This window comes from Chrysoperla carnea, chromosome 2 (genome assembly GCF_905475395.1).
Source record: "Chrysoperla carnea chromosome 2, inChrCarn1.1, whole genome shotgun sequence".
NCBI classification, from domain to species: Eukaryota; Metazoa; Arthropoda; class Insecta; order Neuroptera; family Chrysopidae; genus Chrysoperla; species Chrysoperla carnea.
This window is the reverse complement of record NC_058338.1, coordinates 79,715,447-79,736,084: the sequence shown is the minus strand read 5'-3', so window position 1 is coordinate 79,736,084 and position 20,638 is coordinate 79,715,447. Positions and strand designations below refer to the sequence as shown.

Sequence of the window (20,638 nt, the reverse complement as noted above, 5' to 3'; positions counted from 1 at the left end):
GAGTATCATACCATAATATTCAAAATATAATTTCTAATTGCTTTCATATAAAATTTTTGACCGAAACCACAAAATAATCTTTATTTTCGCCAAAAACGAGTTGTCGGCGAAAATCTACATTTTTGCGTTTCAAATGCTTATATTTCGAACTCGGTGAGGTTAGATAAAAAATGTTGAGGATTGTCCAAAATATGAAATCAAATAGTTTTTATGTTAAATAAAGAGAATGTGGTGTGCTTAAGTAGGGTAGTTCTGTCCCACCTATGAAGTTAAATTGAAAAAGCACAAGTACTCATGTATATGACTTTGTTGAGTACACTCAGACAAATATTTTCCACCAGCTTCAATAAAAATCAACTGACGAGGAGTCAATTCCTTGGTTACACTGTTTTTTTTTCCCTCGATTATTTAATTTAAATTAAATAAGTACATAATAATTAATGAACTATAAATTCGAGAGCTTTATTGCACTTTTATTAATCCCAGAAAAATTTTTCTCGTCCTCATTTTTGTATTCACTGTATTTCACCTTTCTCAAATACACATATTTTGCCCACATACATTTATTGCAAATAAATCTTGTACCCAATAAAAGTATTTCAAATATTGGAAAGTAATTTTCTTTCGTCATAAAACAAAACGTAAAAACATACTTTTTATATACTTTTACTGAGTTAAGTTGGTTTTCTTGTACCAATAAAATGTTACTTCTACATAAAAAAAAAAAAATAAAAAAAAAATACAAACAAAAAATAGTTTTTAAATGTTTTATTTAATTCTTATTCGTAAATAAAAAATTGAATGTTTTTTTCTGTATTTCACGGAGACATTTTCTTAATTACATTTCAATATTTCATATATAAATTAAATGTTTGTAAATGAAATAATAACGGTAACATGGAATTCCATTGTTTAATCCAACTGAAAATAAATAAAAGAAAATCAATTTTAATTGAAACAATTAAAAATAAAAGTAATATTTTGATATTTTTGTGAAAATCAACTTAAAAACAGAGATGGGCAAAATTTATTCGAATGACGAATAACTAATTTAACTTACTTATCCGCGAATAATTTATTCATACAATGAATTGCCACGAATGATTATTTATTGAAATACCTTTAAAATTTGATCAAAAAAATAATAAACATGACTGAAAGACTGTTGCTTGTACTAAAACAACAACAAAACTATGAAACAATTATGGAATCACCAAAAAATCTTATATTTTACGTGGATTTATAAAACAAAGAATAAATTATTCGAATAATGCCCCTGTCTGCCTAAAAATGCCCACTATTTTGTAAAATCAATATATTTTAACTGAAAATTAGGGTTGAGATTACAGCAAAAAACTAATTTTTTTTACATGGATTTGAAAAATCAAAAAAAATGTTTATAATTAGCCAAACGATCGTGTTTTTGGGTATTATTTGCCTTGAATGTTGAATTTTAATTAAATAGAAAAGAAAAATTTATGTAATCTTTACGATTTTACGACCCAATTTGTTGTAATTTAATCAAGTAACTTAAAAAATTACAAAAAATAAAAAAATATTTTCCCATAATTTTTGAATTTTTGTGATTAGAACTCAAAAGTGACGAAAAAACAGTTAAATGCCTCTCAGGCACATATTTTCAAAGAAATTGTCTGAAATAGGTTTGAAATATCGCCCTTCATATGAGATTTTGAACAATATCTCAAAAATTATGAAAGAGATTTTTCTCCAAACATCAAATGAACCAGACTTAATAATTTTTGATTCGTAATTATTTTATGTACTGAGTATTATGGAAAATCGAACTAGGAGACAAAACTTTTTCATTCTCACTAGTGTCATCTGTATGTACTTTAAATAGCTTGTTAATAAACATCGAAAACATGGCGCGAAAAGTTGTGTTCACCGTCGAAACTAATATCGATTTTATGTTTCATAATTTAGTTCTAAAAATTATACATACTTCAAAGTAATATGAGCTAGATAAAACAATTTCAACGAATGACTAATAAAAGTGAGATATTCCACAAGAAATAAATTAAATTATTAAAATAATAAATAAATTTGTAAACTGACAATATCAGGTCGAAAAAAGTATGTCCCTTCACTAAATTTGAAAGTTTATTCAACCAGATTCACTTTTGGATCCAGCGGTTCTCTTTTTCTCAATTAAAATCCACAAAATTTTACATAAAACGAAAATAACTTTTTTGTTTAATTTTCACAACAGGAGTACTATTTACAAAATCAAAATGCTTCTTAAGTATGTAAAATACAAAATACGTTTATCATATCATGCCACCCGCAAAAATACATTTCTCGCTTAACCGGATCAAATTAGTTAAATTTGTGTTTTTGATAGCCATAAACTAAAATAAAATTATAAAATATATTACCTTTTTGAATCCAATATCACCGGCGTATTCTCTAAAACATTGACGGCATAAATTTAAGCCATATTTTCTTATCAAACCGTGTCTGTTAGCACACGCTCGGCTAGAAAAGAGAAAACAAAATGTTAAATAAAAAATTATTTTCCTTGATTTATAAGGTTATAATTTAAATTATATACCAAGAATTTCAACAAAATAATTATATTTTATCAAATTCACAATCCTGTAGTATTTTTGAAAATATATTTTACACATTTCAAGTTAAAAAGATAATTTAACCTCACCAGCAAACACATGTGCTTGAAAAACGTATGACATTTTTCAATGTTTTAAAAATAGTTTATAAGATTATTGTGATAAAAAAGAATGTACATTACCAGGATCGTGATCCTTGACCATATTTTCTTGGATGTGAGTACCAGATATTTTGGAAACCCATTTTTTTATTTAATCAAAGGTCTGTTATCCTTCAATAGCAAACGTAGAAGAGAATAGTACACTAACGGATGTAGCATGTAATAAAATAAGTGCATGCGCTATATTGAAATTGTTTACGCGGCAATTACAAATACAATCTATTCAATACACATTATTTTAATTAATAATAAAAATTAAAAATTAAAATTAATTATGCTTCTTTCTTACCCATCGTGATATGCAGCAACAATATATAATAAACTAGCAAGAAATGCACCGTATATTAATGTTGAATCGTCTATAATAATTACTTGATCTAGAAAAGTGTAATGAATAATTGTTAAAATTAGACAAATACTGAATAACTCTTTATAATAATGAATTAAAATATAAATGAATAATACAAATAAAAATTTTAAGATTTTCATAAAATGATAACGGACAGATTCATGTTTAATTAGATTATAAATTGTACAAAAAATATTTGGAATGTGAATCAAACATATTTTCATGACTGTTAATTTTGTTTTTAGTTTTTTTTTTGAAAAATCAAATTATTGAATTTGCAACTATCATTTCATTGTTTTGTTTATTTTTTTATTTGACATACATAAATCGTTTACTTGAAGTGCAATAATTACAACAATAGTTTGAAAATGTCGACTTTTGTGGCTACATTAGAAGAATATGGGTGGGTAGATAAGACAAACATAGTTGAAAATGTTCAAGAAGAGGATGAAGTTTTTCCTAGATTACCAGACAAATGGCCTGTTGATACATTTGTAAAAGTTGATTCTGTAGATGATGATAAGAAATTAGGTAGGTAAATATAACTCGGAAAGTTGGAAAGTCTAGGTACCGTATACCCCTAAAGTACCCATTTTTCACTTTTTTGTTTCGGACAGGTATCAAAAAACTGTTCAAGTAAAGACATATCATATATCTTCTATCCTTGTCAAAAAGCGCTGCTTGATAAAGGTAAAAGATTTATATATTTATTTTCTGTACTCGTATATAGTTTTTTGACAACTGTTCGAAACTATAGAAATCGGTGAAAAGGGCCTCTTGCGTTAGATCATCTTAAACTGTAAATCACCTCAAACTTTTTTTAAATAATTAGAAGTCATAAAAATGATACCGAAATAGAGACCAGTGGAGTCAAGCATCTCCAAATAACTTTAATCTACTTAGTTGAATTGCCAAATGGCTATATAGAAGCAAAAACTTTTTTTTTTTGGGTCCTCTAATTTACCTATGTCTCCAGAAAATGATCTTCATAGTGGTTCAATCCAATTTTTTACTGAATCCGAACAGCCTATAATCTATCGAAAGTAAGCCTTTTTGACCAATTAAAAATTTAATTTAACAAGTCGTGCTCAGTATAAGTTAGCCGAATCAAGCCTTAATTGTGCTAAAAAGTAGATCTGAGTGTAATTTTAGAAGTCAAAAAACTCATTATTAATTTAAAGATTAATTATAAATCATGATATTTTCTAGGTATGTTGTTAATCCAAAAACAAATGCTCGAAGAATCGGGGGAGAAAGATGAATCTACTTTAAGTAAAATTGCGGACTTGAACATAAATATTGAGTGTTTGAAAAGTAAAGATGCCGAAACGAAGAAAGTTGAAATAATAAAAAATGTTATACCATCAAAACAAACTATTAACACGGAGCTTACTAGAATTAAGAAGTAAATAATTAAGTAATGATTTTTTCGTTATAAATGAGTCATTTAGAAATTAATTATTGAAAATTAAAAACAAAAACAGCTCGCCAATGCAGTTTCATACTCATATTATTAAACATTTAAGAAATCAAATTACCATACCGAGGCATTTTTTTAGTAATCGTGACCCCCGCTCTTTTCTCGTATGCCCGACCATTTAAAAATGTTTTTCCCTGGTTCCATAATTTTCATCAATTTTTAAATAATTTTCTCATTTGTGGGGGCCCTTAGCTGGTGGGGAGTCATTTTGAATAACCTCAATGTTTGATATTTTTCTAAACATTAGTTTTTCTTGGACGGGCCGTCGTACAAGCTTACAAGTCGCCAGTACGGACATCTCCCGCACATGTCCGTACTTGACTACGGGCATGAATTCAAGGCCAGAATAAGATGTCCAACTTTTTCTTGTTGTATTTTATTTAGGAGATTTCTGGTTGCATCGATTAAAATGGTCCATCTTGTATATTATCAACACGTATTGGATAAAACGAATACTTTAAAATAAAACTACTTCAATTTTTAGACAGATAGAAAATAATCGTGAAATATTTGAAGAAAAATTAAGAGCGCTAACTGCAAAGAAAAAATATTTACGTGATAATTTAAAATTATTAAATTTATCAATAGATGATATGAAGTATGAGATTCATAAAAAAATTCAACGTAACGATATCAATTATATTGATCAAATTAAACGATTGGAGAGTTTACAACAAGATTTAGTTAATACTGTCAAAGATGGAAGTTCACATGAAAGTTTAACACAATTATTGATGCCAATCGATGAAGAATTGAATAACATTAAAAATAATCATTCATTGATTGTTATGAATTTATATTGTCAGAAAAATGTTTGTAATACTTCTAAAATCAGTTTTTAAGCTTACATGCCTAACGATCTGATTTCACGGTCCTATAGTGAAAAATTTCGATTGATTTCCTTAGTCCCGCACGCAGGAATCTTTCAAAGGGGAAGGCGAGTGTTCAAACTTTTGTTCATCGTGTTAGGTCATAAAGTCAATAAAATCAAGAAACTCTTTTTTTGAGTAGGGGTTATTTTATTATATCAAAACATGATAATCAGTCACTATTTTTCAATAAGTTAATCCTGCGAGAACAGAAAAAAAAGTTTTTCAAAACTTTGTGCCTTTCGACCTCTACACCGCGATGTATATCGAGCGAGGCTAAGCCGTTTAGACTTGGAAACGCATTTTCGTTGCAAATACAGAGTGCTTCGATTGAATTTTTGACGTCCTATCATATAGCTAACTAGAAAGTGGAAATACGTGTCATAAATCGCTGCATTTACAGGATTATATTGTTAGTTCAAATTTAATTGGAAAGATTCTTATTAGGGAGGGAAGTTGACCCTCAAACCCGCCCTCCTCCCCCTGAGCACGGATCTGATTTTGCTATACAAATGAAACGAAATCAATCGAAAATTCGTTTCATATTTTCTTTTTTAAAACTCACTCAAAAAATTAAACGTAAATAAATGGATTTTAATTGGAAGGAAAAGAAAATTTTTTTTCCAAATTTTGATTGGAATTTTTCACAATTTTTAGGTACTTGATAGAGAGTCGAAAGTATTGAGTGGACATGTGGAAGACTATTTGAATGGTATTTTCACTTTTTTCGCACGATGAAATATTATTTTATCATATTTATACTTAATAACTTAATTGTTTTATTTTAGAAATCAACGCAACTATAAATACGTATGACTCATCTACGCCAACACATTCAGACGGTAAATTTTAAATCTATGTTCTAAACATAATTAAATTTGGATAAGCGATAAAATTTAAAATTGTTTTTCACATAATGAAACAGTCTTTATAAAATCACTTTGATTTGAGTTTTATATTTAAAAAAATTTAATTTTTTTAAGAAAATTAGCAAAAGTATTCACTTTTTAAAATATCAATAGGCAATATACATTACTTAACTGTATTGTATAAAATCATTAGATCCAGTCAAAACGTAGGTAATGCAGTGAAGTCTAATTCTTTCAGTACCAATGAAGCTATTTCTGTACATGTGAGAATAAAAGCTATACCTGTACTTGCATAAATGGAAAAAATATGATACTTAGAGACTTTGTCTTTAACTTTTTACCCCAAATAGTCCTGGAATCCAGAAACCTTTAATTTAAAAAATTATTATTTTTTAAATAGACAATAATCCAGTGTTTGAAGATGTCAATTATTTAAAAAATACAATTGCTACACCAATATTATTGGGTTTAGCAGAAATTATTGCAAAAAAACCACATGATCCTATACACTATTTAGCACATTGGCTATTCACATATCGTTATAATAAAGATGCTATGGAGATAAAGAAACGGGAATTAGATGAATTATTAATGGAACGTGAGCGTATCCAGGATGAATTAAAGAAAAGACAGGCTGAAATTGATGCATATGATGGTGTCATTGATTTAATGAATAAAATGGAATCAGAACATTTATTACAGACTATTTTACCTGAGGAGGAATGAAGTTCTAGACTCGAATAATCATATTTCGGATATTTTACACCTACATGGCTTATACATAAACATTTTATTTTGTATTTTTATCAAAATTTTTAAAATAAATTATTTTTGAATCCAATAATATTGGACATTTAACCGTGTTCCATGATTTGTTATAGGATGAAAGCAGGTCACACTTACTGTATACAAGCATAGACATTAAACTTGAACCAGGTTTTCAGGCTCAATGAAAATCTCACTCGATTTCATACCTGGTAATAGATTAAAGTGTTAAATTAGAAAGTTGTTATTGATTGGTTTGAAACATTTTTCCACAAACCGTACAGTTTAGGCAAAAGCAGACTGAAAAATTTTACCCAAAAATTGATTTTTCAAATGTCTTCTACGGAATTTAAACATTCTTCGAAAAAAATTTTAAATAAAAATGTTTTGTTTTTCTGTAAAGGCTATTTTTGTTCAAATTGAATGAAGAACTCGCGAAAAGCTATGATCTGTAGATTTTTATAGGGTATTTTTAATATCTGTCTAAAGTATTCGGTTTACAAAAAATGTTTGAGCATTTATAATAAACATTTTCTAATTTAAAGTGTCCGTCTAATGTTTGCCAGTTATTAATTAGATGCTTTTGAAATTAACATTTCTCGTTTGAAGCATTTTCCTCGATTAAACAAGTTAAAAAAGACAGCCTGTATATTAAAAGTAATTAGCTAATTTCAACTACTGATAATTGAATGTCAAATAATACTAAAATAATCTGTAGTCTGTACAGTGTACACTATTATTGAATCATTTTATGTATGTGTCTGTGCATAATTGTTTTGTAATGTACATGCATGTGTGTGAATCGTATATTGCTGTGCTGTTGTTTCACTCTGTTGATTTCCAACATGCTATAGTCCTCTCGCAAATGGTATGTTGAACGTTAGTGTATATAAAGTATATGATTACAAATAATCATTAGCTTTGCGCAGTGGCGATATCGTAACCAATGAGGTCAAACCGAGGTGCGATTATTGCTAGTTGAAAACTTTAACCAATACCCCGCCTTGTGGTCATGAAAAACTGACCGCTACGGCAATTTTTGTAAATCCCTAAGGGGATTGTTAATTTAAATCAAAAAATACATATATGATCATCATCTATGGCATAGATACGGGCAGTAAAAGCTAGAAGTAATAACATATGTGTTTTATTCTTCTATTGATCATATATACTATGAAACCAGGTGTGTGAAACACAAAATAAATTATTTAAAATAATGTCATAAAAAGTTGCCATTTCGATAGGAAAACTATGTTAGGAATAGATCTTCAATAAAACATAAAAATATTTTCCTCTAGTTATCAGATAGGTGAGAGTCGATCTTATATCGTGTCTAATAGTTAGAAAAGTTTAAAAAATCAACACAATGTTACTTTTATGAGGATCAAGTTTCTATTTGAAAGTGTTATCTCTTACCGTTTAGGATCTAAATTGGCTATTAAAGAAACCAGAAGTAGGACCAATCTGATGTCAGAACATGATGTCCCCATCAAACTTAACCACAACGGGCTATTAGAAATACCATAGATTAAAATGACCCACCCTGTATGATCATGTTTTAATATAAATTGTCAAAAAAAAAAAACAACTTAGCTACGAAAATGAAATATTATTTAGTCCCTGCGTTATTTAACACACACGACCTGATAAATTTTGCATTTCAAATTGGATACGATCTCTATTTTGATTATTCAAAAGGGCAAATTGTATTCTGTACCTATTTTAATTTTTTTTCGGTTAAAATTGCAACAAATTTTTTAACAGGTAATAAAAGAACTTAAACTGTATTATAAATGATTTGTTATGGGCGTTGGTCTGTTATGAATAATTAAAACAACTTAAAATTTTATTAATCAGTTTTTTTATTATCATTATTATTAGTTAAATTTAAATTATCTTTGGTATTTACAGTCTTAATTTCATATTTTTTGAAATATATTCTCCGAATTGTTTGAAATGGTGTATCAAACAATAATGTTAAAATTATTGAACACCCAGACAACAAAATAAAATCTTCAATACTCGGCTATAAAAAAAAAGAATAAATTTTAATTCTATTAAATATAAGGCTGCCACTTCTCAAACTTCATAAATATCCCAAATATTTTTGAAATGATTATTTTGGCTTAAAATTGTCATCTAGTAGGTATTTTGATGGTAGCTAAATACGAATCCGATGTCAGATTACATAAACTCTGTCAAGTATTCCAAAAATTGTGCCATTTTTGACCCGAAATTCCACTTTTGGCACAAGAGCGGACAACTAAGTTTTTATCGCCCAAAACTGTTATCTAGGAAGTATTTTTGGTCGCTGATTACGAGTCTGATGTCAAATTAATGGTGGATTAATGATGGATTCTTTCACGTATTCTAAAAATCGTGTCATTTTTTGCCAAGACTTTCACTTTTTTGGCTGAATGTTCCTTGGGGTTCTATAAATACGTTATAAAAGTTTCATTCAAATCGATGCTGTTTCCCCACTTTTCGAAATTCGGCTTATTCATTGTAATCTTTGGTTTTTTAATTTTTAAACTTACCACTAATTTAAATATGTGAAAATATGCGGAATTCCTTACTGTACCCACATTATGAAAGTACATTGGGAATTGAACTAAGTAAAATGCATATGATAATCTTGTAAATATTATAAATCCACGCCAAGATAGAAACTTGGTTAGTCCATCTAAAATAAATAAATATTAAATAATTACTTCGAATAATCATTACCAAGAAGACTCTTATCAAATTATCAACTATAAGCTACATGTTATTTTGTCGAATGAGCCAGTTTTTTACATAATAATTGATTCAACTTAAAAACAGGTGGAGAGGGTTTAAAAAAAAAATGTTATTTCTTTGTGTATTACTCACTAGGATATTTGAAATGTTGAGTAAAAATAACCCAAGCAGATGGTAGACACCATAAAATTGGAGTGAATGCCACGTACCATGCCCCATGTATTGGTTGAAACTCATATGAAATATTAGTTATAAATGATGGTGCAATTAAAGCGACACCAAACAGAATAAATGCAACAATATTTCCAACTTTTACTTGCAGCGATGTTAACTCAACACGTTTTAAATTTCGTAAAATAAATCCCAATATTACACCAATGATGTATACAGTTACCCGATGCGTTGGCAATATGTACATATAATCGGCTGTATCGAACATTTTTTCAATACTAAAAAATAGAAAATATGATTGTATTTTCATTTTTATTGTTGCAGCCATATTATAATAGGGAACTTGATAAAATATAAAATTAATTTTTAAAAACCTCTAAAATTGAGTTAGACAAAGATTTCTATGAATCAATTAGCGCTAGGTTATAAAGGAGGACGCGCGTGGAAGTTTTTAAACAAACATAAAATTAATTGTGTAAATATACAAAAAAAGTTATAGTCCGTTGATATTGACATTTGTACAGTTATTTAAATGTATGAGTCTAATTCATATAATTTCTGCAGAAAATAAAAATTTAAACATAGAATATGAAAAGGACACAAAGAGGATACAGAAGAGAAAGCTCACAGCAGATGAATCTGCCCATAGGCACAGCATATCTAGTAATTATAGACAGACTTGCTGTTGAACTTCAAAAGAGAGAAAAAGCGTACAGCAATTTTTACAGTAAATTTTCATTCTCAAGCAATTTGATCAATTTGAACACTGAAAAGTTCAAAATAGAGCAAGTATATTAGTAATGATGTATTCTGGTGATTTAAAAAAGTGGTTTTTTGATGAATGAATCCATTTACATTGTTATTTATCAATGATAGCTCGAGGCGGGGAGCTGCCCTGAATAACAAACCACCAACGCGATTTTAAAGGTTAAAAGAAATAAAGAACTTGAACATTGGTGGATATTCCTAATACAATCTTTATCTCATCTATGATACAAAACAGCCTGCAATCACAAATACTGATAAATCGATAAAGTGTCGTGATATCATGTGAAAAATTAAAGTTCCGCACTCAAAAAATTAAATCCCATGAAATTGTGCACCAAAAGAGCGACAAGTGAAGGGAAAGGAAATGAAGGCTATATAGCGCGGTAATCTTTTTTAAAGTTGAAATTGACCAGCGAACACGACATTCATTGAATTTTAGGCGGTAAGATTCAGCTATTAAGAAAAGTAAAAAACGTTCAAATTCCCTATAAATTGCGGCTCAACAATTTAAAAAATTGATTGTTAATATTTACTGCATTCCAAAATAAATATAATTTGTCAATCCCCTTGAATATGCAACATAATAACGTAAAATTGTTGATAATGTTGCCAGTATTGTTAAAATAATAATTCCAAATGTTTGCCATTTCCATAATAGCCACAAAAATATTGGTGTTGCAAAAAATAATTGTGTATCCGTTCCAACATGGTGAGTATGCGCAGCACACTAGAACAATTTTTAAATAAACTAAATATGTAGAATTAATTATGGAAAAATTTCTCACCATATTTTCAAAACCAAAGTAACTTTGAATAAATAATAAATTACGCCATCCATAATTTCTACAAACTTCTGCATTATTTCCAATAACCAAACTCCATAATGGACCGGATCCTAACAATGGCTGAACGAATCCACAAAATAATATAACACCTGCTAAAGGTGGAATAATTCTATTCCAATAAAATTAGAAAAAGAGCAATATTCTAGAATTTTTAAATGAAATATGTAACGATACCTTATCATACGTGACATGTACTCTTTGAAAAAGTTAATTTTTTTACCACTATTTATTTGCCCACAATACGAGTAAATTGTTAGCATACCACTAAACATTAAAAATGCATCCGTATACATAGCTGCAGTTCGTGCTACAACAGTCCATGGTTGTCCAATCATCTAAAATTGTTTTAAATGTTTGGATTAAAATTGGTAACTTGACAATTTTTCAAGTTTTTTCTATCGGAAGTTTGCCCATCTCCTTTTAGCAAAACAAAGTTTTATATATAATCTCTATAGCGATACCGACGTATGACGTCATCAGTGGGTATCTTCCTCTTTATTTAATTAGGAATTTTAAACGTTCATATCTTGCATACTAAAAAAGATTTTTAAAAACTATTTCACTTTCCTATTCTTGAAGTGAAAATTCTTCATCTGCAGTGATAAAAAAAAATTTAATCCGATCCCCACTATTACCAATTTTTTTTGGAGGAATGCGTTCGGATTATTTTAAATGATAAATACACATCGCTAAGAATCTCAATACTCAATCAAGAATATTTACTTACTTCAGCCATAAATGTACGATTCATGTATGGTACAAATAACACATTTAATCCATAATGTGCGCATAATAATAAAATTGCATTGAAAAATCGTAATCCATGAACGCTAGGAATATCGTCTGGGGTACGTTTAAGTGAAAATAACGACTTCGTTGTACGTCGAAGTGAAAATGCAAATAATATTCCTTCTAATCCATCTAAATTATTTGATGGGAAATCGTAATAAAAATCTACGACTGTTATAATTATGGTGAAAACAATAATTGTTGCAAAGAGTATACTGAAAATTGATTAAATTAGTCAGTAATGCCCTTAAGACTCATTTTCAAATGAATCAAAATATTTTAGACCATGGGACACCACGTGAGTCTATTGACGAGTCTACCAAACTTTTCACTACGATTTTTTTTGGAAAAGACTCATATTTGAGTTATCGTTTTGAAAAAATATTGCAGGGAATTTTCCGGGCACTCTGACCATTTATATTTATAACATTAACTAAAATATGACGTCATCATGCTCATTTGAAAACGTAGCCTTTTCGAAAAAAATCGTAGAGGAAAGTTTAATAGACTCGTCAAAAGGAAGTCACTCACGAAGTTTCGAGTATATATTCATCATTTTTTTTAAAACCATGGTGTCCCACGGTCTATTTGATTTAAAAATCGAATAACCTTCCAATTATTAAAGATAGTGATATCGATTGATCAGCATTTTGACACATTTCTTCGAATACTTTAATCTGTAAGGATATCCCAAATTTTTCTTCCAATGGTTTGATTGCCTCTTTGAAAGCAATTTCAACATCTTCATGCGTACATGAAGCTGGAACACATATCGCCCAATTAATTGATGAAAAACGTGGTGCCAGGTGACCGGGCTAAAAAAAACTCAAATTCAACTAAAACTTCCAATTTTAGATATTTCGAAATTTTACTTACATTTTCCAACGTATTGCGAAAAGCAAAATGTGAATTTAATAAATTATAAAATTTTGATAAATTTTTGGATGTTGGTTCAACAATTTGAAAATTTGCTAAGCAATATTGTCCAATAATTTCATTATCATCGGAACGGGAATTAATACATTCATCAAAATCTCCAAATTGATTTAAATTTCCGTTTAATATACCAGATGGAAGTTTTGCTGATGAATCATACACTAAAAATCAAAATGTAAACTCTATTTTTGAAACAAAAATTTTAAACAAAACTACAGATCTTACTTTGAACTGCCCAAAATGCTAAATTTTTTATACTTCGTAAATATTGAGCAGTATGTAATCGACATTTTGGAGTAATTTGGGATGATGTTGTTAAGTTAATTAGTGGTAATGTTCCAAATTGAAGTGTTTGAAAATAGTCAGTAATATTTTGTATTTCGTCTGAAAAGTGAAATATTATATAATTTAAAGCGAATTATAAAGGTAACAAAATTATAAACGATCCGAAATTTTTTGAACGATGCAAAATGAGTTGGTATGGTTTTTATTATATTCGATAGGACAAGCTGTTGAATTGAAAGCTGTAAGTTTTATAATAATGCCGACATCCACTCGGAAGCCGGAGGTTCATAATCGTTTTTAATGTTAACATTATTTAAAAAAAACTATCATAAATTCTCTCTTCCAGAGAAAGCTGAAGTTTGTAGTTGGAAATGATACTTTACAAGGTATTTTGGTCTTCCAATTTAATCCCTTTTATTTTTTCGCTTTACTATAGAACACGATGAGAATTAAGAGAAAAACAGTAGTTTTTTAGAAAAATTTCGAGTGTAGGAAATTAATTTAAAAAATCAGAGACGTTTAAAAAAAAAGACAGAAAAAGCTTTTTAATAAAAAAACAAAAAATAGGGTGTTGTAGCGCAAAAAAAGGTAAAAATGAGACTAACTTAAATTAAATTCGTTCGAAATTTTACGGGAAGACATGGTTTTATCTCGTGTTTTTCGCCATTTATTTTCTCAGCATGTATGACTCGATGGAAATCCGTTCGGGGCTGAAATTGTAGCTATTATTGGTATCTTTTTGTAGAAAATTTTCGTTGTAAAGGTAAAGTGGTAAAATGCAAAAATAGATGCTTCAGCAAAACCATAAGCGATCGGTTACGAAGCTTCTTACGATAGTGCATTTTCTTCGTTAAGAGTTGCTCCACAACCTCTGCATAATTATTAATCTCGTAGATTCATGATGAAACCGTGAAAACACTAAGAAGAAGGGAGAAATTTATCGTGTTTTCTCGCAAAGGTTCGAACGTATTTGACTTCAGCTAGTCTCATTTGTATACCCTGTACATATGTAATATATATCAAGGTATATTAAATTTAGTTCCAAGTTTGTAACGCTTAAAAATATTGATGCCATGAACAAAATTTTGGTATAGTTGTTCATTATGCATAGGTGTTTATGCATAAATTTCCTAATTAGTCCCTTTACGGTTGTCTCCGTCTGTCTGTTGACACGATAAATCAAAAATAAAAAGAGATATCAAGCTGAAATTTTTATAGCGTACTCAGACTGTAAAAAGTAAGTTTGAGTACGTAAATGAGCAACATAGGTCAATCTTGTAAAGCTTTAAAGATAGAACAAAAGTTTAAATTTAAAAAATAAACGTTTGAAATAAAACTTTTCGTTTGAAACTTTTTCTCGTAAACAACACTGTTTACCCATGAGGGCGCAAATTAGGACAATACTTTGGTGTCTATTTTCTCCAAAACTATAAAAGATAGTCAGTTGAAAATTTGCGGGTAGCGCGCGGTAGCGGAAACCAAAACAAGGTGGCCGAAAGGCCGCAATAATTATGTTGTTTTTTTATTTAAATAATTTTTCCATCTTATTTTTGTCTATAAATAACTGCCTACACTTTGATTTTTTCCAAAGTATTTTTTCTTAAAAACTACTATTTTTCTGAGGTATTTTGCGCCGCACATACTGTACTAATAGTAACTATTGCTTTATTTTAAAAATTGAATCTAGTTTAATTAAGTCGATAAAAAACTTCCACAATTTATCAAAGTGATTATGAATTATTAATTTTAATTATATACCTTTATTGAGTAATTCTTTGCCTTCAAAACAAAAACAGCAAATTTCATAAAGGCTAGACTTTGATTTTATCAAAATCGGTTGAAAAAGGAAGTGCAGAGAACAGAAAATTAAATAAGTGGGTTAATAGAGCATTATTAACCTACACATGCGAATTTACGGGTTGGTCTATTTTGATAGTTCAGAATAGGAGAGTCTATTTCAATTATTCTATGGTCTGTATACAATGTGTTTCATAATTGCACAGTATTATTTAAATCGAGAGATCATGGTCGTCATTTCAAAGGTCTAGAGATAAAAGTTTATAAACTTTTTTTGTTTATTTTGTGTTAGAAAATACATACTTAAAATAGCGCTGTGGAATTCTCAAACATTAGTTATCGCGAGCTACTCAAAGTAAACTAACTCGTGTTAAAGCAACTCGCGTTATCTCCATTGTCCTTTTTTCATCCTAAAAATAGTTATTAATTATTAAATTATTTCAAACTGTACCGATTCCACATAAATAATTTTCAAAAAATGGTGGGCAACATTCCTGAAAAAGATCTAATATGCGTCCTTTTCTAACTCCATGGATATTCAAATTAAATTTTAAGCCATTGGCCTCGAAGATGTGTTGATAAACAATATTATAATATCATTAGTATTTAGTAATTACATTTTGTTTTTTCCCATATTTTTCTTAAAAACTTACCAAAATCAATAAAACTTTCATCTTGTTTATTCCATTGATCTTTAAACACAATCGGCGTATCATTCGCACCACTTAACAATTGAAAATTTGCAATAACAACAATACAAATTAAAATATATGTAAACATCTTTTAATTATTATTAATACATGACTTAAGTCATCCAAACGAACTAAGTTCACTTTCAAGTGTAGTTTAATTTTATTAACACTGTATGTAAATTGATATTATTACAAATATACCTTTCACTTAAAAATACTTGTATTATATAATCATATCATATATTAAATATAAAATGTATATTTTTAAATTTTGGATTATGTTGGTCAAATTGGTGGACATACAGGTAGATAAACTCATTTGAAGATTTCTAAAGTAAATCAATGCCGTAACCGCAAGGATGGATTAATTGGGTGATTTCTTCTCATTTTTTATGTATTTTTTTAACGGAAAATTATTTAAAATTTAAACTCGATTTATAGATAAACGGCGATTTCGGTTTTTGACTTTTTTTGCCTTTTTATAGACCAGTCCCTGGTCAAAAAAATGAATTGTGATTCTGCTACGGATGCCACTCACACTATTTGTTACAATTCCGCCAAAAATCAAAAACACATATAGCCTCCTGGTGGAAAAAATATTTAAAGTCTTAATAAGTCTTAAAAAGTCTTAGAAACTCTGAAGAGGTCTTAAGAACTCTGAATAACTCTGAATTTCTAAACGTTTTTGGACTGTCAGACTGAATAAGTCTGGATAAATTTGAATTAGACAGTCCACAAATGTTGAGTTATTCAGAGTTCCTAAGACTTTTTCAGAGTTTTTAGGACTTATTAGGAGAGCATCTGTAAAAGCTAAATTTATGATATTTTTTCGTACAAATTATTTGTCCAGCGTGTTTTTTTCTAAGCGGTACATTTTCAGACCATGAGTATATTTTTCGTCAAACCTAGGCATAATATTCTTGAAAATAGGGGGTGAATCATGGAATTTGATAAAGGAATAACGAAGATAAGGGCAGAGCAGATTACAACTTGCTAGAGTAATAATAAATAAGATTGTTGGATATATTATAGCTTATTTTTCTTTGATGACCTCTATTTCTGTTTGACCTTTATTGTTTATAATTAACATATACGTATTTTTTACAAGTTTTTCATTTCAAAATGTAACTATTGAGTAAAAATTTTGTAATCATTGCTACAAAGTACAAACATCTTTTTGTTGTAAAATGTTTCATGATCCATGGTCACAATAAAAAAATCTGTGCGTGATTCAAGGTTTGTGTAAGAGACATTACTGTAATATCTTTTGACTTTGTGAGCAAGTAGAAGTTGGTTGCCTATTGATGATAATCAAGCGATATGATTATAAAATAAATTAATTTATGTAGAAATCTATTATAAACAAGTGAAAAAACAATTGACTGAGTTAATTGTTGAAATACTATGTTTAGACACTGTTGATGACGCAATCGTTTGTTTTTTGACGTCACGTAAATAAAAAGATATCCACTTTTAAATAGCCACACACACATAACTGATATTCCCATATTAATACATACTATAAAATTTTCATCAATAGGGTATTCCACTATTTTAGAAAAAGTACTTCAAAATGTTGATTTTGTTAATAAAAAGCCACCAAAAATTTATTTCGGAAAAATACACACGCTTTCTTGCCAAAAACTTAAATTAAATTTTAAACCTTTTTTAAACTGTCAAAAACGCGGGCATCCAATTTAATGACGTAATATGGGTATCACTATACGAAATAACACAAATAAGTTTGATAGATATATTCATAGACATCTGATTATAATAAATATAAATACTTATTATCTATGTATATATTATACACAACTGTCTACATTGAACTAACTGATGGTCTATGACTCATACCGCTATGACATCACAGCAGGGCTTATCCGCGTTTTAGGTCACGTGATATACAGTTTAAAAATTACGATTTTTATACCATGTATATTCGCTCCGTGCGTGAGTTTCGTTTCCATGGTAACGATACACTACTTTAATTATAGAATTGTATGGATGCATATATAATTGTATGGATTGCATTTAAGACTTACATTTAAAATTTAATATTCTTGTCTCACAAATTTAAATAAATAATTATGATAATTTACATTTGAAAAATAATATTTGTTTAATTTGATTTCTTATTTTCACAATTTTTAATGCATTAAGTTTAATTAATTCGTGTTTTTCAATAATTTTAATTTGACATTTCTATTACATTAACATGTAAAGAATTGCAAATTAGTCATAGCAGCCCCCTTTAACTCCAAAATTTTTCACTTAAAGCGCTGGCATCGATTTTATTGTCCCTACCATGACTACGCACACAACGAATATGAAATACACATAGTATATTAAGTTTAGTCCAAAGTTTGTAACGCTTAAAAATAATGATGCTAGGAAAAAAATTTTGTCATAGGTGTTCATAAAATCACCTAATTAGTCCATTTCCGGTTGTCCGTCCGTCTGTGGACAAGATAACTCAAAAACGAAAAAAGATATCGAGCTGAAATTTTAACAGCGTACTCAGGACGTAAAAAGTGAGGTCAAGTTCGTAACTGAGCATCATAAGTTAATTGGGTCTTGGGTCCGTAAGACCCATCTTGTAAACCGCTAGAGATAGATAAAAAATGTTCCTTATCAAAAATTAAACAACTTTTGTTTGAAACATTTTTTCGTAAACATCACTGTTTACTCGTGAGGGCGCCAATTAGGCGGAAATTTTATAATATGTACTATACTTGATTATCAGTTATGTATGTGTCACATGTATGTATGTGTAATGTGATAAAGAAATCAACACTGACTATGCATGGTATTTCAACAATTAACTCAGTCAATTGTTTGTTTTCACTTGTTAATTTTAATATTTTAAAAGAAAAATGTGTTTTTATGATTCGAAATCAGAATATTTAAGTATATTTTTACATAAATTTTAACTTTTTTCAAATTTCATGATTTATTTTTGACTAACGATAATACCCTATTTTTTTAAGCGTTACAAACTTGGGACTAAACTTAATATATCTTAGTATATTTCATATATACATGGTATAAAAATGAAATTCAGTCTGTTATCAAGAATACAACGTTGGTCCAACGTTGTGGAAAATGAAATTTTTCGTGACGTAAAAAATCAAACGATTGTATTGTCATCAACTTTGTCTATACATGGTTTTTCAACATTTAGCTCAGTCAATTGTTTGTTTTTACTTGTTTCTAAATTATTTTTAGTACCTAACTATAGAAATGGGTAAAAATAACAACAGTATACAAAAAAATTATTTTGTTAAACATTTTTCATGAAGTTTTAGCTGAGACGCCGAAAGTTCCAATTAGTTTGTAGACTACTCATACAGCCTGGAAAATAAAAAACAATTTTTCCTCTACTAGGATAAATTTTGGTTACGCTCATGGTAAAATTATACAAAATAACCATATTTTTACCATATCTATTGTTTGATAACATATTTATATTTTTAGTAATTTCTAAATACTAAAACATATAATCTTATCTTATTGTTAATATTAATGTTAGAATCCTTTACTAAATAATTGACCTTAAGATTTAAGTTCATTTAAAAAACAATTACTAACTTTCTTCGAATAAAATCACATTCTTCTTTTTTGTTTGTTGGTGATATCGAAAGCTAAAATTAAACAAAATTTTCAATTTGTGATATTTTGAAAATGTTTCCAGATATCGAAAAATTGTGTTCTTACTTTTCGTTTTATATTGTCAAGCTATAAAATAATTCACCATAAAAATTGAAAATATATATTTTTTTGAATTTGCGTCCCCACTACCGAGCTCATACATCCTTAATTAGTCAAGCACAACGACGGGTTGTTTTTTTGTTTTCAATAATTTATTAAGGTTTTAACTTTAATTTAAATAGTTTAAATTTTAATTTCCACCGAGTAGTTTTGAAGAAATCTATGAAAAAATATCATCTATCTACTATTTTATCATAATACCAATGTTAAATATGTTTACTTTTGAAGTCATTTATTTATTTTTTTAATTACAGTTGTTAATTAATTTTACAATAAATGGATCATTTTATTTGTTTAAAAATTGAGTATCGAAACTTAATTCAAATTTATGTAAAATTTTGGCAATGGGCGGCTTTTTTCACAGCGCCCAGGGCCGGCGCTAAGGTTAAAACCGGCTCTAACTACTTATAATAAAATTTTAGTCGCGAAAATAATTAGTTGCATTCTTGTATATTTTATAAAGGCACTGTTGTTTTTTAATAAATAAAAATTTATTAAAATAAAACGTCTAATTAATAACCAAAAGTAAAAAGAGAATAATTTTTAAGTAAAAAAGAAAGTATTAAATAAGCGTCTCAGTAGGTATAATGTTTTGTTATAAAAAAAACAAAAATTTTTATGTAAATAATTTTTGTTTTAATTTCTATTTTGTATCTAATTCATTATGAATTTGATCTTGATTTAATTATTTCAATGCAATAATCGAATATTCAAAATGAAATTAATAAAAAAATGAACGCATGCGTAAATGCTTATGGTACAGT

The 20,638-nt window shown here is 28.4% G+C and overlaps 3 protein-coding genes and 1 non-coding gene across 4 annotated transcripts; 2 read left to right on the top strand and 2 right to left on the bottom strand.

Moving 5' to 3' along the window:
* Window positions 1-790: 790 nt before the first annotated feature.
* LOC123292053 (40S ribosomal protein S29) lies at window positions 791-2,929 on the bottom strand. Its single transcript, XM_044872561.1, has 3 exons — window positions 2,771-2,929; window positions 2,397-2,496; window positions 791-921 (listed from the first exon to the last, which is right to left on the bottom strand). Exons 1-3 carry the CDS (start codon window positions 2,830-2,832, stop codon window positions 913-915), a joined length of 171 nt encoding a protein of 56 aa, XP_044728496.1. The 5' UTR covers window positions 2,833-2,929; the 3' UTR covers window positions 791-912.
* A 504-nt stretch (window positions 2,930-3,433) lies between these two features.
* Window positions 3,434-7,042, top strand: LOC123292972. The gene is made up of 7 exons (XM_044873687.1): window positions 3,434-3,629; window positions 4,308-4,503; window positions 4,826-4,866; window positions 5,167-5,390; window positions 6,105-6,159; window positions 6,236-6,289; window positions 6,717-7,042. The coding sequence occupies exons 1-7, from the start codon at window positions 3,467-3,469 to the stop codon at window positions 7,040-7,042; spliced, it is 1,059 nt and encodes a 352-aa protein (XP_044729622.1). The 5' UTR covers window positions 3,434-3,466.
* A 956-nt stretch (window positions 7,043-7,998) lies between these two features.
* Window positions 7,999-8,139, top strand: LOC123294342. The gene has a single exon (XR_006535090.1). It is a non-coding gene; the product is annotated as a U4 spliceosomal RNA (small nuclear RNA).
* Window positions 8,140-8,178: 39 nt separating this feature from the next.
* LOC123292971 (nose resistant to fluoxetine protein 6-like) lies at window positions 8,179-16,215 on the bottom strand. The gene is made up of 12 exons (XM_044873686.1): window positions 16,065-16,215; window positions 13,555-13,713; window positions 13,270-13,490; window positions 13,003-13,208; window positions 12,332-12,608; window positions 11,779-11,939; window positions 11,545-11,713; window positions 11,293-11,486; window positions 9,953-10,269; window positions 9,619-9,764; window positions 8,991-9,107; window positions 8,179-8,205 (listed from the first exon to the last, which is right to left on the bottom strand). The coding sequence occupies exons 1-12, from the start codon at window positions 16,189-16,191 to the stop codon at window positions 8,179-8,181; spliced, it is 2,121 nt and encodes a 706-aa protein (XP_044729621.1). The 5' UTR covers window positions 16,192-16,215.
* Between the last annotated feature and the right edge of the window lie 4,423 nt (window positions 16,216-20,638).

Coding starts and splice junctions, on each gene's coding strand:
- LOC123292972 (XM_044873687.1), top strand. CDS start 3,467: ATGTCGACTTTTGTGGCTACATTAGAAGAATATGGGTGGGTAGATAAG. Junction 4,504..4,825: donor GAGCTTACTAGAATTAAGAA/GTAAATAATTAA, acceptor TCTAAACATTAG/TTTTTCTTGGACGGGCCGTC. Junction 6,160..6,235: donor TGTGGAAGACTATTTGAATG/GTATTTTCACTT, acceptor GTTTTATTTTAG/AAATCAACGCAACTATAAAT.
- LOC123292971 (XM_044873686.1), bottom strand. CDS start 16,191: ATGTTTACATATATTTTAATTTGTATTGTTGTTATTGCAAATTTTCAA. Junction 12,609..13,002: donor CTATCTTTAATAATTGGAAG/GTTATTCGATTT, acceptor ATCAATTTTCAG/TATACTCTTTGCAACAATTA. Junction 10,270..11,292: donor TATATTTATTTTGGAATGCA/GTAAATATTAAC, acceptor TCTATTTTTTAG/TATTGAAAAAATGTTCGATA.
- LOC123292053 (XM_044872561.1), bottom strand. CDS start 2,832: ATGGGTTTCCAAAATATCTGGTACTCACATCCAAGAAAATATGGTCAA. Junction 2,497..2,770: donor GGTCAAGGATCACGATCCTG/GTAATGTACATT, acceptor TCTCTTTTCTAG/CCGAGCGTGTGCTAACAGAC.